This window comes from Chelonoidis abingdonii, chromosome 3 (genome assembly GCF_003597395.2).
Source record: "Chelonoidis abingdonii isolate Lonesome George chromosome 3, CheloAbing_2.0, whole genome shotgun sequence".
Lineage (NCBI taxonomy): Eukaryota > Metazoa > Chordata > Testudines > Testudinidae > Chelonoidis > Chelonoidis abingdonii.
The window spans coordinates 133,219,176-133,238,199 of NC_133771.1; the positions used below are offsets into that span (position 1 = coordinate 133,219,176).

The 19,024-nt window shown below is 41.2% G+C and overlaps 1 protein-coding gene across 1 annotated transcript in view; it reads left to right on the forward strand.

Moving 5' to 3' along the window:
• Positions 1–19,024, forward strand: part of SMOC2 (SPARC related modular calcium binding 2) — a 184,152-nt gene that overhangs the window by 57,493 nt on the left and 107,635 nt on the right. The window contains exon 2 of the mRNA XM_032780989.2: positions 3,516–3,687. Within this exon, the coding sequence (XP_032636880.1) occupies positions 3,516–3,687 (172 nt within the window). The remainder of the gene's footprint in view (positions 1–3,515; positions 3,688–19,024) is intronic.

A 19,024-nucleotide genomic window follows, 5' to 3' on the forward strand; every position in this document is an offset into this window, starting at 1 on the left:
ATCTAGTTCAGTGTTGTGAAATTGATGTGTGCCTGCTATAATTGGGCATATTGGCCTTACCGCTCTCAACAGGATGGTTGTTTTGATCTGCCTGGACTCCAGTTAAGATACAGCTTTCCAAAGACATCAATGTAATTTGCTCTCAACACATTTACTTTGGCAGTATTCCAGGGATGGATTGTGGTGATGGTGTTAGGGAAACATTGTCTTCCTGGTTTATTTCTAAACTTTCAGAACATGACAAAAGACAGGGAAGCACAAGAAAAAAAATCAAGTGACAAGTTTAGAAGATTTCACATTTCACATTTCACATTCCAAATGAATTCAAAGACTGATAATAACAAAAAAGGTCATCAAGCTTCAGAGTCTTTCTTGCCCTCTCCCTGGTTCAGTGACTCTTTCATTGTTTATCCACTGTGCTAAAATCCTTTCTTTCCCCACATGTAGAGGGGGAAATTACACCCAGGTTTCCATGTCCCAGATGAGAACTCTCACTGTTGGATTAAAAGATACAGCCTGGGCATCACTTCCTCTTCCGGCTCACTTGTGTAGAGCAAGGCAGATGTCTAGCTCATTCTCCCAAGAAACCAGTTAGGTGCCCAAGCCACTAGACTCCAGAAGAGGGATTCCTGGTTGTAGATCACTGCAGCCCAATCATCAGTGCCTATTTCCATCAGGGGGGTGGGGCTTAGTAAACACCCTTCTCATCAGCATCTCCCATTGGCTAGCTTAGGCAGTTCCTATCTAGTGTTCTGGCTTTTGTGGATCACATTCTTAGGCACATATCTCCCCATCCATTGTATAGGTAACCTAGGTGCCTAACTGTGGCTTTGTGGCTTGCAGTGTTGTTCCTGTGACTTTCTAGGCTCCTAAAAGTTAGATATTGCTCAGCATTGTAATGTCTAAGTCCCTTTGTGGATCTGGGTCTCTACATCTCAGTTTCTAATCTGTAAAATGGGGACTTAGCATTTCCCTGTAGCCGGGGGGCTGTGAAGCTTGAGACGCACTTAGATGTTACAGTGGTGGGGGGCATGTGAGATTTCTAGATAGAGAAAAGAAGTCTTATCATCCAAATTTTACAGATGGAGGGACTGCAGGACAGAGATTAATTGTTGTGGCTTTGCCAAGGCCACATAGGAACAGGAGCTTGAATCCAAATCGACTGATTTTTCCCCTTCAAAAGCCCCAGTCCCTTCTTTTTCTTCTGGGAAGCCTTGTCATTGACTTCAAGAGATCAAGTGCTGGATGAGGATGGAGACCAAACTAACCTCTCATCTGTATTCTCGTCAGGGTGGAGGAAGTTTGCATTACCACTGCTTTTGGTGTGAGTCAATAGAGTAAGATAAAGTCTCCACAGCTCCCACTTTATTTATCTCGGTATTTATGTGACTCTGTCATCACAGTATTTGAGCATCCCTCAAGAGAAAAAAACACGCACAAACGACTACAAGGGGGGAAAAACATAGCTAAAATGCAGACATATGCCATAGGTTTTTCTCTGTCAGCTGACTCATCTGCTCCTGAAGCTAATTACTATTTAAAAGGAAAAAGCAAACCAAAAGTGCGGTGTGAGTAGGAAAAGAATGCTTTTATTGTTTGTTCCTGTACTGCTCAAATGTGAAAATTACAGTCAAATTCCAACCGTATGAATATTAGGGTTTGGTTTTTTAAATGGAAGCTGTGAGGTTGTCTCTCCATTTACAGAAAATGATAATTATCACCTCTTACCATAAGACATCTGCATTTCTTCACTTTAAGTGCTAGGAAATGCAAACAGACCACAGTTTAAGAATGACAATTAAGTGGATTTATGACTGTTTTTCTTTTTCTTCACTAATATAAAGGTGAGCTATATATAGCCAACACTTTCCTCCAGAAAAGGGAGGTATGCAAGTCTGGAGGCTTGTGTACTTTGGATGCACAAATTCTGCTCTTATTTCTCTTCCTTGCTCAAAGCTTTACCCTCTCATTAGCCTGTATACATAACCTAAAGCTTTAAACTTCCTTATATTGGATATTAATAGTAATAAAGCATCATTGCACATTTTGTAAAACGAGGCAGCACTTCGGCTGGTTGATGACATTTTCTAAGGTCCATTTCTCTGTGACTTGTAATGCCTAGGAGGGTGATTATCTGCTGGTAACTACATGCCTTTCATATCTTATTGCTTATTCAGAAAAGAGTTAAATGATAGAGAAAATTGTTTGAGGACTTAGTGGCTTCACCTCCCCCACGGCATCAGCCCTTCTGATGCTTGGAAAATAAAATACTTTTGGGCTCATTTCTGTCTGAAAGTGGCATAAAAACTAGTTAGGGTTAGGGAAATGTGTTTCAGTGCAACCAGATCCTGCTTTTCTCAGTTCCAGGAACTACGGTAAGCTTATATGCAGTGGGTGGGAGACTAAAATCCAAACTGATGATCATTTAGCATGTTCAAAGTGACTGGGGAATTAAATGGGAGAGAGAAATATTTTTTTCTCTCTAACCTGTTGTAACTCAGCTAGAAAAACCTGACAGAGAGACTTCAGTCATGGCCTATATTTTCTCTCCTCTACCTCCATTATGGGAGGAGGCTGGATGACCCAGAAGCGGGGACCAGACATCCTTCTTTGTCGTCTATGTCCCAATGTGCCTGCAGAAGCCACTCCAGTCCAAATGGGGGCTGGGAGGGTAGGTCTCTGCAGAGCAGGAAAGGGTATGCTGGGACTGGGAGAAGTCGCAACCCATAACATACCTCTTTCCAACCCTGGCAGATATATATCCTGGAGTTTACGCTGCATCAAGTAGCCTGACATTTTACTCTGGGTGAAATTCATCTCTGTGCAGTAGGGCCAGAAAAAGACCACTGCATCACCATTTAAGACTCACATAACCCTTTTGAGGACTTACATTGGATGTTGCTGGCACATGAGTCTGTGCTGGCTGCTCTGCACAGAGATGAAAGGACTTTGCACAAGCGGCCAGTAGCATCAAGGCTCCTATGCTGGATGGAGGCAGGTCCAGCCATTATCACTCAGATACACCACTAGTTCGTTATTGTAGAATGAAGCTCATGTTTTATATAAGCATCCAGACTGAAGCTGGACCTTTCAAAGTGTTGTGGCTCACCCATGGCTACTATAAGTAGCTAATGGATCACAGTAAATCCTCATTTCTGTTTTCAAGGGCGTTTCCATTTTTCAGTATCAGTATTTTTGCCTGTAAAGGCTCTCAGTAACCTCCTTTCTCTCCAGAGTGATTGTTTAATGTTCAGAGTTTCCCTAATTAAAATAATAAATTAAATATGCACTGCAGAGATGTTTTAATGAGTAGTATTTCACATTAACCGCTGAACCATCAAAAACCAGGAAACACCAAATTATCTATTATTTAGCATACAGTTAAACATTTTTGGAGCACACCTACATATATTCTCTGGAGTAGGAGATCAGGAAGTGCTTTTCATGCTATTGATGACCATTGACTGTTGGAGTGAACTTCCCAAAGTCTTATGCCATTTTGTTTTTGTTTCTAGTTTTTGAGAGTGGACCAAGACAAAGACCGAGAATGCAGTCTGGATTGTGCAGGATCCCCTCAGAAGTCACTTTGTGCTTCTGATGGAAGGACTTTCCTGTCCCGTTGTGAATTTCAACGAGCAAAATGCAAAGATCCTCAGTTGGAAATTGCATATAGGGGCAACTGCAAAGGTAAGCACTGAAAAGCCTGGTGTGTTCCTAATGTAGAAAATTAAACTAAATTAGGGGTGTTGTACTCTGATAATCAGCAGGAACAGTGGGGTTTTAAGAGAATGGTTTCACTCCACTAGACAAGAATTCACTCAAATATCTCTAAGTATGGTAAGAATGGAAGGTCTGGATCCTGTTCTAAACTCTGCCACTGATTTGGGGCCTGATGCAAAGCCTATTGAAGTCAATGGCAGTCTTTCTGTTAATTTCAGTGGGCTTTGCGTCTGGCCCATGCTATGTGATCTTGTTCAAGTGTAGCTTGGTTTTCTCATTGAGGGGGCGGGGTGGGAGTTGGTAAAGTGATGAGATGTTCATCTGAAAGATACTCTATTAGGGCAAGTTATTATAATGATATTATATACAAAGATTCATCAGTCAGCACAACAGAAATAAAATAAACCCAATTCCTTACAAAGCAATTGATTTTTATTTATTGCATCAGAGGGGTACGATAATGTTTGGTCCGAATTCTGCAAGCTGTCCTTTGCAAGTGCAGATGTCCATTCATGCAGTACAACTTTCAGGATCAGGCCCTCTGTTCCAGTGTTTTACTGGCTGATGAATCTTCACATTAATTGTACTACAATGAAAAATTCACTAAGGACGATTTCCCTGAGTAAATATTTGTCTTAAGCAGCCACCCAAAAGTATCCCTCAAAGTTTCCAATACAAAATGGTTAAATCTTTAGTTGAGAACCCTCCTCTGCTAGGCACCAGTATTTTGGTGATCATCTGGCATCTCAAGCATCCATGTGTTTGGCCAGGCTGAGCATCTTTTTGTTTCACAAAATTGAGTTTTCTTGTTAGATTAATTCAAATATCTTTTTCTTAAAGTACCTATTTTTTAGAGACAAAATTGGTTTCTTCTAGAGTTGGATTTGCAAAAGTGTCTAAATAACTTAGGAGCATATATCCCATGGAAAATGAATGGGAATTGCACTCCTAAGTCACTTGGGTGCTTTTGGAAATACCACCCATAGTCCTTATGTGGTGACCTGTTCAATCATGTGATCATTTCTTCATCTAGGGCCTGCTCAAACTTTCATTGACTTCAATGGGAGTTGGACTGGATCCTCACTGTTACTTTCTTTGGCCTGATGCTGCAATTTATTGTGCATGGCTAGACTGCCATGCCTGGAGAGATCCCCTCTGAAGTCAGTAGGGCTATGGGTAGCCTCAGCGGTTTGCCTATGTACAAGATGTTGTAAGATTGAGGCCTTTGTGTATTTTTCTCCAATTCTTTGTGATTTCCTGAAGCAAGTGTTCTTACACTCTTTGCATATTTATTTAGACATATAAGTGCACCTCTCTTCAAGCCTGATTCTGTGAAGAGATGAGCATCCATAATTCCCTCTGAAGTAAATGAGAATGGAGAGTGATCCAGTCCTTGCTGGACTGGCTCCACAGTTAGGATTTTCCTGTGTGTACCTCAGAAATAGGAACTAAACTGAATCCTGTTTGAGGCTTCCTGCCTACTGCCTTCAGTACTTTCCATTGAGGCAGACAGGCTCATTCTTCTACTTCTTAATTACATTCCTTTTTGCTAGAAAAAAACATATTTGTTTTGATTCAATTTAACAAACAAAAACAGTCACCCAGGAGGTAAATCCATGGGTTTAAATGACAAGAAAGAAGTCTTTTAAATTTATGCTAGTTTTGAAATCCAATGAAATAGTTTCAGATGGCAGCAAAACCTCATTCTCCTTCCCTAGTTACTTCATTTGTTCTTTTAGTTCTCCTTCTCCCCTAAGTTCATAGACACTTGGCAATGAGATGTCCCAACATTTCAATACCATTATTTAGTGATCTAAGCCATGCACATTTTCATTCTTCCACATCCTAGTCATAGAAATGATGACATGCTTCCTCTCTTAAATGCAGGGCTTGATTTTCTGCTCAGTGCTCTGTTTTTTTAAAAATATAAGTATAGCGGTGATCACAAAGATTTACCTTCCCTTACTCTCTAATAACAACAAAAAGATTGAGACCACACAGACTCAACCTCTTGGAGACAATTTTCTACTTCATCTCTCTCTAGCTCCAACAAGCCTCTAAAGCACCAAGAGACATTCTGTCTCCTCCTCCCCCTAGACGAAACATCATGCTAGCATTGTATTAGCTGATGGATCTACTTCCTTATATGAACAAAGAAAACATAATGGAGTTACTTGAGCCCAAGTGCCTGTTTTCACTAACAACAGGAAGAATTATTGTAAACACTTTGTGCTAGTGCACTGTACATATTTCAAACACTAGGCAGTCTGTGAAGTAAAGTGTTATGCATACTTTTTTCTTAATTATTTTTCCATGTAATTTACCAAATGCACTGACAATGGCAACTACAGAATTCTTTCCCCTCATATAAAAATGTATAGAATTTCCCTATGCAAAGCTTGTGGGGATCAGCTCTAGCAGTGCTTGCAAATTTTTACTGCAATTGTTTGATATATAAAGTTTACAGAAGTACTTTATTGCTGTGTACATTTTAATCTATAACATTTTAGCACAATTGTAATCCTGGCATCTGACCTCCCTCAGCTCTACTCAGGCAGCTTATAGATTCATAGACTCTAGGACTGGAAGGGACCTCGAGAGGTCATTGAGTCCAGTCCCCTGCCCTCATGGTTGGACCAAATACTGTCTAGACCATCCCGGATAGACATTTATCTAACCTACTCTTAAATATCTCCAGAGATGGAGATTCCACAACCTCCCTAGGAAATTTATTCCAGTGTTTAAGTACCCCGACAGTTAAGAACTTTTTCCTAATGTCCAACCCAAATCTCCCTTGCTGCAGTTTAAGCCCATTGCTTCTTGTTCTATCATTAGAGGCTAAAGTGAACAAGTTTTCTCCCTCCTCTGCCAGATGACAAACTTTATGATACCCTGAAAACTGCTAATGCACATGTCCTCTCCTCTGCGCTTTTCCAAAGAAATAAACCCAATTCTTTCATGCTTCATCATAGGTCATCGTTTTCTCAGACCTTTAATCCTTACTGTTCTCATTCCTGGATCCTCTCTCCCATGCCTCACACATTTTTCTTGAAATGCGGTGCGCCCAGAACTAAGACACAAAAACACTCCATTGAGGCTTAACCAGCGCAAGTAAGAGTAGAAGACATACTTCGTGGTCTTGTTAGCAACACATACTGCACTGTTAATGCATCCAGATCACGTTGCTTTTTTGCAACAGTATCACACTGTTGACCTCCTTTTTAGCGCTTGTGGTTCCACATGACCCCTCAGACTCTCTTTCTCGGCATACTCCTTCCTAGACAGTCCCTTCCCATTCTGTATGTGTGAAACTGATTGTTCCTTCCTAAGTGGAGCACTTTGCATTTGTCCTTTATTGAACTTTATTATCTGGTTTATACCTCAGAAATTCTCTTCCAATTTGTCCTTGGTCAGTTTGAATTTTGACCCTGTCATCCAAAGCAGTTGCAAATCACCTCCCAGTTTGGGAGCGCTGCAACTAATAAGCGTACCTTCTATGGCAACATTAAGTCTTGATGAAGATATGACAAGCCGGTCGCCAAAACAGACCCCTGAGGAAACCACACTGTATACCTTTCCAGCAGGATTGGGGAGCCATTATAAGCTACTTCTTCTCTGAGTACACGTTATCCCAGAAAAGGCCCCGTTATGGCACCACCTTATTGCGGCTCCATACTAAAATGGTTTTGCCTAGTTTATCGATAAGGAATCATGCGAGACGGTATCGAAGCCGTTACTTATAAAGTCCTAGGTATAGCACATCCACACGCTTCTCCATATCCATAAGGGCCTCTTTATCCATTCAAAGAAAGCTATAGATTTAGTTTGACATGATTTGTTCTTTAAAAATCCATGCTGGCTATTCCTATCACTTACACCGTTCCCAGGTTTGCAGATGATTTCTTTTAATTACTTGCTCATTATCTTCCTGGCACAGAAGTTAAACTAACTGGTCTGTAGTTTCCTGGGTTGTTTTTATTTCCCTTTTGATAGATGGGTACTATATTTGCCCTTTTCTAGTCTTCTGGAATCTCTCCCGTCTCCCATGACTTTCCAAAGATAATAGCTAGAGGCTCAGATACGTCCTCTATTAACTCCTTGAGTATTCTAGGATGCATTTCATCAGACCCTGGGGACTTGCAGGCATCTAACTTTTCTAAGTGATTTTTAACTTGCTCTTTTTTTACCCCCTTCCCATAAGCATTCACTATATTAGACATTCACTATGTTAGCTTAAATATTACCGTTAGTTGTCACACACAGTTCAAGGTGATGCTTTTTGTCTCTCAGTTCAATGAGCATGAAATTCACTCAAGTTTTTATTTTTCTATATAGATCCTATATTGCTTTGGGGCATAAGTGCCACCCGTACACCTGATGAATATCAGTGAGAAAGAGACTACTCCTATTTTCACTTTTAATTTCATATTTAATTTAATCAAAACACCCTTTGGATGTTCAGTGACATGCCACTTCACTCCTGCCCATGGCAGCAATCCTCTGAAATAACTCAGGCTGTGAAAACAAGTTTGAGCACAGAAAAAGAGAGGCCAACTGGTCTCTCTGCAGTGACAATCTTTGCCTCCCATCTTGCTACACTGTCACCTTTGATAACCCTGATCAAACATTCTGCTGAAGGTGCTGAGAAAGACTCCACTTCAGCCAGCTGCCTATGAGGAGCGGAGCTTGTTGTTGCAGGTGATGGATTAATTAGTTAAAGAGCAGAGGTTTTTAGTAGAACTGACTGAGAACATTTTCATGAAAATTGAATTCTGTTTACATGTGTGTTTTTTGGATCAATACCTGAGTGTCTCGATTCAGGAAGGTGGGGAGATTCAGGTTCAAATCCATACATGCCTGATTCTGAGCAGAATTTTTCATCCCCGATTACTTTGAATCAGGCAGAGCAGGGACTGAGTCTCTCTTATTTCCTCCCCCAATAACTTCCCAATTATATCAATTTTGCCAAAAAGTTTTATCTCCATGAAATATTTTGGCTTTGATGCAATTTCATTTTTGTCCAAAATGCCGTGACCAGCTCTGGTTTCAGGTCAGCATATACACTGAGCTCTTGTGGCAGTTTCTGCCATCTAGCCTCGCTGAATAACTTGTAGTTAGCGTTTGCTCTTAAGCCTTTTACATGCCTGTTTACACAATCAAAACTGGGATATTTTTACATACACAATGAAGTTTGAATCAAATTCAAATGAATGTCTCCTCACATTCCTTTCTCCAAATATTAGCCCAGACAGATCTCTCCTCCCACAAAAGCCAAGAATTCACAGTGACTTTCTTCTTTGTCCAATTCTGTTATCAATATTTGCTTGATATATTTATTTTGAGACTGTCAAAAGACTGGAATTACAGAGATACCATTGTCTTAAAGGGCTTATTATTTTCTCTCTTGTTTTTGTTAATTATTCAGGTTTCATTTACCAGGACAAAGTTGACTTTTAAGGGAATTCCTTAACACCAGGGGGGAAATCTATATTTTTAAGTTTGGATTTTAAATGCAACAATAAAACCTACTGACAGAACTTTAATCTCCATCTCCTTTCTCCCCCTTCTGTCCCCTGTCCCCTCATGCCTGTAACTGGTGCTTAAATAGCTGTGTGTGAATTTTTGTTTTTTAAGATGATAAAGTTAAGGGAGGATGAACTGGTCTGAAAACAGGTCCGTTGTGAGCCTTACACCCACTTTTGACCAAAATTAGAACACACCTAATGGACTCTTTTAATTTTAAGGAAAACAACAACCCTGCAATTCATTTTTCTCTCTCTCTCTTATTTTTCATTTTTGTGCACTCTTATGCTTCCCGGCAAGGCTGGAACCAGATGCCAAAGTGTTGGAAACATTGTGAGAAGTCTGATTCTTGTAATATTTCCAGCCCACTTTTGTAGCTTCAAGAGGTTCAGCTAGTTTGAATAAACTTTAGATGAACAGCCACAGTTTTAGATGCTTCTCCAAACCAAACCTAAACTCTGAACTTCCCTCACTAGACACAGACATTTGGTTGTGCAAGAAAATTGGTGCAAGCTGAGAAGCATCATTATTTGTGTTACAGTTGAACCAAGAAGCACTAATCGTGATCAGGTCCCAATGTATATATACATAGGAGGAAACCGCCCCTGCCCTGAAGAGTTTACAATCTAAATAGACAAAAGTGGGTGAAAGGAACTATTGTTATCCTTATTTTACAAATGGAAAACTGAAACACAGTGAGATTAAGTGACTAGCTGAAGGTCACACAGGAAGTCTGTCATAGAACCAGAGATTGCACCTGGATTTCCTGGACAGTAGTCCAGGGCCTTATTCACAAGACTGTCCTGGTATACTTTACTTAAGCCTACTGTTATAACTGGTCTAACATGGAACTCTACTCTGAGGCTTGATCCTCTGAGGTGCTGATCCTGTGAGGTTGCTGTGCCTCGACTTCTGTTGAAGTCAGTGTGATTTGAGGAGTCTTGGAACCTCGAAGGAGTGCTCAGTGCTTTTACAGGATTGACTCTTGATGCTCTGTAGCTAAATATAAACCATATGAGCTAAAATTTCCTGACCATGATCAAAATGAGTACCCAAGTACACACAAATATGGCACTTAAAAATAATTGGAATAGAAAAGTCACATAATTGTTTACAAACAACCCCCAGATCCTGTCATCTGGACCCTTGAGTCATGCAGAGCCCCTTTATAATTAGTGGAGCTTTGCACAGCACAGGAGTCTGCTGTCAGGATGCTGCCAAAGGGTAAAATCTTGCAGTTAATGGGAGTTTTGCTCAATTAAGAACTAAGCCCAGATCATCCCCTATTGTTTGCACTTGTGGAGGGATCAAAAGTGGCCGGCCCATGTGGAAGTGGGGAGTTGCACTGATCTAATCTTTAATCCCCTCGTAAACTTCCCAAAGACTTTTTGTGTTGTCCTTGGAGCTCTATGGCTCCTGAGGAGTGAAAATGTGCCATGGAGGAAGGGGCTAGGGCTATGTGAAACCTTCTCTCCCTTACCAATCCTGAACAGAACTCCTCTGCATTAGACTGCATGAATACTTTCTCCACCCACTGAAGCCCCCCTGAGATTTGCAGATGGGTTCCCATGGCATCAGAAATCCACCAGACCCATGCTGCCATGGAAGGTGAGGAGGGAGCCTAGGCTAGCCTTCTTCTATGCTTGCCCACAATGAGACACCTTTTAGCTTGGCTGACCCCTCCATTTCTCTCCCCCAGGCTTTTCTTCACATAACAAATAGACAGACAACATAAATGTGTTTTTTGCCTTTTATAAATCAGAAAAAAAATCATAAATCAGGGGAATGTAAGTGACTCATGATAGTGATGGATCTCCAGAGCTGACTTCTTTTCAGGTTGCTTGGAGAGGACCTATCTCTTTAATCCTGCTTTGTTCTGCTCAATAGCATTTTCACAGTTGAGGCACAAAAATCCTGAGATTTTTGAGGCAGGTTCAGTTGGAAGCAGAGGGATCCAGAAAATTCTGATGTTAGACAGTAATGCCTTCCTTCCAATTCGCACTGCTGTGTCTGGTTCTATCCGCTGCACTCCAGCCTTTGGAGGCCAAGTCTCCATTTCTTCCTGCTTTATATTTAAAGGAAGAAATATTGTCTAGTAACTAGAGTATGGGACTGGGGATAAGATTTCTGTATTTTACTCCTGGATTTGCATCTACTCCTAAGTATGACATTGTGTGTCTGTCTCTTTTACCCACCTGTACAATGGGTACTTAACAGTACCTAACACAGATGTTGTGAGACTTCATTAATGTGTATAAATTGTTTTGAGAGTTTTGGATGACAGAGTCTGTATAGTGGGGCTTAACCTGAACTGTTTAGTCCTCACTCAGGCAAAACATCTGTTGCCTTAAGGCAGTGTTTCCCTACTTGTGTAGGGAAAGACCCTGGCGGGCCGGGTCGGTTTGTTTACCTGCCTCGTTTGCAGGTCTGATTGATTGCGGCTCCCACTGGCCATGGTTCACAGCTCCAGGCCAATGGGAGCTTCTGGAAGCGGCGCAGGCTGAGGGATGTGCTGGCCGCCGCTTCCAGCAGCTCCCAATGGCCTGGAGCTGCAAACCATGGCCAGTGGGAGTCACAATCAGCTGCACCTGCGGACGGGGCAGGTAAACAAACCGGCCCTGCCCGCCAGGGGCTTTCCCTACATAAGCAGCGTCCCACGTTTGGGGAAGCACTGCCTTAAGTGAATTTTGCCTAAGTGAAAACTTGGTGATTAGTCTTCAGGGTCTGGATATCTAGGCCCAGAACCAGCCAAACACTTAATCACATTTTAAATTGTAAGCGTGTGAGTAGGGCCTCTGACTTCAATTATTCTGCTCCTATACTTTAAGCTAAGCATGTGCTTTGCTGGATCAGGGCCTTATTCTTGATATTTAATTTGTATTTATTTATTTATTTATCTGACAATACATAGGGCTGTATGTTTGTGGCAGAAACTGTGCTGTATAATAAAATCTGTGACAAGATTTTTTTCATAAAAAATCATGGCCTTTCCCTTAAAGAAAAGTCCAATAGGTTTTTAGAACCATCCTGTAGCATTTAGTAGAATTTTACAGCAGAAATATGATTATCTATTTCCTGATTCAAAAATATATACAAAGGTTGTGCAAATTCTCTATTAGATTCTTAGAGGTTTTAGAATCATTTCTATGGAGCTATTGGTTTCATCTCTATTATCTTGTATAGGACTTTTGCATTAGTCTTATTACTCTGGTTAGCTCATTACTGAACATGGCTCCATCCATGAGTTTTGAAAATATGAGATTATATATTTCTAGTGTCGTGGTTTTCAAATGGTTTTAGATTATTCAATTAATTTATATTGTAAAATATACATTTTTTTGACTTCTCATAATTTTCTGTGACAAACAATACATGTATATTTATACTGTATTTAAACTAAAATTTGAGTAGAATGAGACAGATTCTGTTACAAAACTTTCTTTTTTTACATTTTTTGGAGATGTCAAACACACAGCCTTAGTCATAAGTAGATCAGTGGGAATCTTGCTCTGTTGTGAGAGGAACAATAATTTTTTTTTTTCAGAGACCAGAAACTGTTAATGTCAATTGAAAATGAACATTTTAGTACTTGACAGACATCTCTTCATCTCAGCTTCTTCAAGTATCAAGTCTCCAAACACTGTCAGGCTGCTGTATCTTGTCTCAGAGTGAGCAATATCTAAAACAGAAGTATCCAGTGAGAAAAAACAGCTTTTTCTTTCTGGTGTATTTTCAAGAGAATAACGAATAATTGACAGCAGCAGTTCATTTTTCAGTTTTACAGATGTTATAAGGGTGGATTGAAACAAGTAGCATTTTACTTCAGCCTGCATCAGTTTAGTGTTCTTTAAATATTCAAGGTCTCTCTACATAAGTTCTGGAAGGTTCAGGAAACTGAGCATAAGTAGGGCCCTACCAAATTCACCACTGTGAAAAACGCATCACGGACCATGAAATCCGGTCTCCCCACTCTACTGCAATGAAATTTTGTCTTGTGTGTGCTTTTACTCAGCCTTTGAGAAGTGGTGTGCCAAGTCTTCATTAATTTAAAGTTTTGCATGCCAGTAAAAGGTTTTGTGTGCCAGACCGGCAGCACGGGCAGCAGATGGAACCCCAGAACGAGCAAGGCTGGCGGCCAGGACCCTGGCTGGTCGGGGCTGGCGGATGGAACCCCAGACCGGCAGCAGGATGAGCCACTTAGCCCACTGCCAGTCTGGGGTTCCGTCCACTGGCCCCTGCCAGTCAGAGTCCCAGCCCCGCTCAGCCTGCTGCCATCCAGGCCGGCAGCTGGGACCCCAACTGGCTCATCCCATTGCCAGTCTGGGGTTCCATCTGCCTGCCCCTACCAGCCAGGGTCCGGTTGCCGGCCCTGCTCATTCTGCTGCTGGCCTGGGCTCTGTCCGCCTGCCCCACCAGGAGGTCTGGGGTTCCGTAATCCAGGTCGGCAGTGGACTGAGTGGGGACCCCGGCTGGCAGCAGTGTGCCACTTAAAATCAGCCCATGTGCCACCTGTGGCATGCATGCCACAGGTTGCTGATCCCTGCCCTATACTATACAGATTTCATGGGGGAGACCAGCATTTCTCATATTGGAGGTCCTGGCCCAAGAGGGATTTTCAGGGGGTAGCAAGGTTATTTTAGGAGGGTCATGGTATTGCCACCCTTAACTTCTGCACTGCTGCTGGTGGCGGCTCTGCCTTCAGAGCTGGGCTCCCAGCCAGCAGCTGCAGCTCTCCAGCTGTCCAGCTCTGAAGGTAGTGCCACCGCCAGCAGCAGCACAGAAGTAAGGATAGCAGTATTGCAACCACCCCTAAACTCCTTTTTTTGGGTCAGGATCCCTACAATTACAACACTGTGACACTTCAAATTTAAATAGCTGAAATCATGAAATTTATGATTTTTAAAATCCCATGACCATGAAATTGACTGAAGTGGACCCTGAATTTGGTAGGGCTCTAAGCATGAGGAAGCTGAAGAGAGTATGCGATGTTTACTTTTGAATTCTGGACACCAGTAGAACTTTCAGTTTAGTTGTCAACGATGGTACACACAAGCTCCTATGGGGCCAGGTCCTGGAATGCCTACTCAGACAAACTCCCATGGGCTTTAATACGTGTTTTTACTTGAAAAGGGGCTGCAAGATTTGCAGAGTTATGCACCCAAGATAATAATTATATTTGTTTTTCAATAATAGCAAGAAGATTCTTTTTTTCCCTCTTTCCATTTATTTTTAAGTTAGTGTGACAGATAGTGATTGACTAATAGCCTGTATCCGTTTCACAAGTTCATTCTGGACAATGGCAAAGGAAGTGTGCCTATACAATCCTGCCAATGTGCCTCAGCTCTGTCCTGGAGTTCCTCAACACCCATGAGGTGGTAGTTTGGGCTCCAAGCATAGCAAGTACAGCTATATTCATTCATTACAAAGGCTATGCCTACAGTGTCTCATTGGTAAGTAAGCACAACCCAGACAGCCATCACAAATAATATCATTGCTATTTCTCTGTAATGATGTAGATCCCTTTCTCTATGGGAAACCCTATACAGCTGATGTTTAGCTTAACTAATTTATGATATCTTAAAGAACCTTACTGTTTAAAAATGTCCTCCTTTTACGGGCTATCATAGACATAACAAAGGGTACTCTCTTCATTTTCAGATTCCCATAAGGAATTGAAACACATATAAAAATGTGTGGAATTTCACATAAAATATTTTGCTATTTTCCCAGAAAGAGGGACATACAGCATTTCAATAACACTAAAAGAATTAAAGTTCCTGGTAGTGGTGAAAAAAGTTTGTCACTCTTACTTAGTAGCTGTAGAATGCACTCCTTGCAAGTCTCCAAACACAGGGTAATTTACAACATACACTTCAGTAAGGTAAACTTTTCTCTTCAGATTCTAATATTACTATTCAGCTGTGACATTCCCTACATGTAGGGAAAGCAGGATATCACTATTGAGTGTTTCTTTGAGGATGTGAATTTTATGCTACTAGTTTAAACTTAGGTGGAGCCATCCCACTTTACCAATCCTTCAGCTTCTGCTAACAGTCTGACTAAAAAGATAGAACTTGCATCTTGGTTTGGTAGGTCAAACAAGTCAGGCTTTGTTGGACCAAGTAATGTACTTCACATCTTGCCTCTTTTCCTTCTTTTCTTTTCCCCTCCATTCTTTTTACTTGTTTCTCTCATCCTTCTCCCATACCCAGAGGGGGTGGGAAAATCAGTTTTTGAAAATGGGGTGTGTGTGTGTGTATGTGTCACAAAATGAAAAATAAACAATATGGAAAAAAGATCACAAAAAATTGTATTCTGTTCTTAGTCCATCTTATTCTCAAATGTATTACCTTTTTCATAATACTATAACTTCATGCAAAGATTGTTAAAGTCAGAATGCACAGGAATAGGGAGCGAAAAAAACTTTCCTTTATAGTCAAATGCACTTTCAGCCATAGCCACAGCTCTGCAAAGTTCAACAGTTCCACTTAGTAGAGGTTTGTGCTTATACTTTCTGTTGATCTCAATCCATGTCATTTCACTCTGTTTCTGTACAAAATTAAAATCTCAAAGCAAAACTAAGTTGAAACTATCAGTACTGAAACCCCAGTGCGGCACTGAAGACTTGAAAGCACACCTAGTTGTTATTTTTTTGATGCAGAATCATAAATGGGCCCATATTCATATTAACCTGGTCAGGCTCATTCAAAACATTTGTGAACCTTTGTGCCCCTTTCAGAAGGTCTGGTCTGTGTTTTGGGTTTGTAATAAACCCAAAATTAAGGTTGATTTCTGTTTCAGATTTTACTGTGAATACTTGGCATGCCTCTAGGCACATTGTATCTAGTCAAATGAGACTTTTAGTCAAAAGAGAGAGGAATATTTTTGTGCCAAAGAGGATTCCACCACAGCATTCCTTGTTTTATCTTAAAAGCTTAAAAATCTAAGTTGCTGGGTGGTTGCAAATGTGAAAAACACAGTGTCTGCCTCCATTAGATGCCAAGAGAAGAGGGTTTCAGCAAAGATAATGCTGCCTTCTTGTTAAGATCCAGAATGCAGCAATAAAAATGAAAGACAGAAATCATCGGATGATCATTACCACCAAGTACAAAGTGTTTATGTTGTGAATGTGTCATGTTAAATGTCTCTGCAAACATCCACCATCTCTCCACTCTCAAAATGTGGATGGTTCTTCAGATCTTTGAAACAAGGAGATTCAAGCACAAGTGACTTGTTACATATTTCCTATCATTCTAGAATACTGATACATATGTCTTTTAACCTAATGGTGATCAGCTCTTAGAGCTGTAGACAGCCTGAGGCCTGGTCTACACTATGACTTTAGGTCGAATTTAGCAGCATTACCTTGATTTAAGCCTGGACCCGTCTACATGAGGAAGCCCTTTTTTTCCAACTTAAAGGGCTCTTTAAATCGATTTTCTTTACTCCCCCTCCAACAAGGAGATTTGCACTGAAATTGGCCTTGCCGGGTCAAATTTGGGATAGTGTGGATGCAATTTGACAGTATTGGCCTCCGGGAGCTATCCCAGAGTGCTCCATTGTGACTGCTCTGGACAGCGCTCTCAACTCAGATGCACTGGCCAGGTAGACAGTAAAAGGCCTGCAAACTTTTGAATTTAATTTCCTGTTTGGCCAGCATTTTTGCAGAGCCCATCAGCATGATGTGCACATTGCCAGGGCACATTGCCCGGCCCGTACTTTGTGAGAAGTCTATGACTATGTCCATCTCGTCACCATGCTGCCATTGCCTCCTCACCTGGTTTTGCACGAAACAATTGTCTGCCATTGCTCTGACGAAGGGAGGGGCGATTGATGACATGGCTTACAGGGAATTAAAATCAACAAAAAGGGTGGCTTTGCATCAAGGAGAAACATAAACAACTGTCACACAGAATGGCCCCCTGAAAGATTGAACTCAAAACTCTGGCTTTAGCAGGCCATTGATTTCACAAAACAAATTGGGTCAGTTTCTTGTTTTGATCCATCTGTCTTTTACATCTTAGGCGGGCAGCAGATGGTGCAGTACGACTGCAAGCCATCGTCATCTTCTGGGTGCTCAGCAGAAGATGCTACATTACAATTGCTAGGCATCATCATCTCCTAGCTGCTCACCAGAAGACGGTGCAGTACGACTGCAAGCCATCGTCATCTCCTGGGTGCTCGGCAGAAGATGGGAATGACCTGGCTGAGTCACTCCCATGTCTGCCCAGGTTCCCCTGACCGATCTCACCGAGGTTGGCTAAAAGAGCACCCAGGAATATGACAACGATGGCTACCAATCATAATGCACCATCTGCTGTCAAAAAGCAATGAGCTGCTCCTGTGTAGCAATGCAGTCCCACGTCTGCCAGCACCCTGGAGACGTACAGTGATGGTGAGCTGAGCAGGCTCCATGATTGCTGTGGTGTGGCATCTGCTCAGATAACCCAGGAAAAAAGGTGCAAAACAGTTGTCTGCCGTTGCTTTCATGGAGGGAGGGGAGAGGCCTGACGACATGTACCCAGAACCACCCGCGACAGTGTTTTTGCCCCATCAGGCATTGGGATCTCAACCCAGAATTCCAATGGGCAGCAGAGACTGCAGGAACTGTGGGACAGCTACTCACAGCTACCCACAGTTCAATGCTCTGGAAGTCGACGCTACCCTCGGAACTGTGGATGCAGTCCGCCAACTTAATGCACTTAGAGCATTTTGTGTGGGGACACGCAATATCGACTGTATAAAAATGATTTCTAAAAAACCAACTGCTATAAATTCAACCTAATTTCATAGTGTAGACATGCCCTTAGATCCTGTGTCATTGGAGATTCCTGCATGAACTGAGGGCAGTATATATCCTTACATACCAAAGACTAGCCTGTTACATTGAAAACACTTTTAGCACAGAAATATTATATTCACTGATTAATGCATGTTCTCCCAAAATTAGAAGTACACCAGATACACATAATGCATGCACTTACCAATTGGTGAAAGAAAAATGAAAAGAAATTACATCTTCATTCCAGCCCCAATTCAGTGAGATACATAACTTTATGCCTAACTTGAAGCATCTGAGTAGCTCAATTAACTTCAATGGGCCTATTCACATGCTTAAAATTAGGCATGTGCTTAAGTACCTTGTTCAGTTAGGGCCTCAGTTGCTGCTGATGTCTATATAGTGATATACTGAACACTTTCAAACGACAAACAGGGGACTATTTAGGGAAAAGTCAGATTATCTGAGCACTCTGTAAGATGGCAAGAGCCAAAAATGGGAGCCTTCAATAAGAGTTAGCATTATCTAGATCATGTGTTTCTATGCTAAACCTGCTTGTTCAAATCTGCATGGATTTAGGAAAGCTTTCTGTTCAGCACAAGAACAGTTAAACACCCATGCAAAGGCCTCAGGGTTTTTTTAAATACAAATAATTAAGTTTAACCATTTTCTAAGTGATAAATGTTACTGTCTGTTCAGTGGAATTTTCAGTCTAGAATAAAATAAATAAACAAACCATTATAATATTTTATGTATAAATATGTAACCCATATCAAACACAGTCAGCTCCCTGAAAAGTAAGCGAAGGCTGCTCAGTGGATTAGGAAAGGAAAATTTTTGTTAATCTTATTTAACACACGTTACCATCCAGCAATGAATAAAAATACAGGATTGACTAAATTAAACCCCATTTGCAGAAGATGTATTTATTTACTTATTTTGGCAATCAGTTTAATTTCCAGTGAGAGAATTTGGATTAGATCTTCCCGTGGAGCCCAAAAC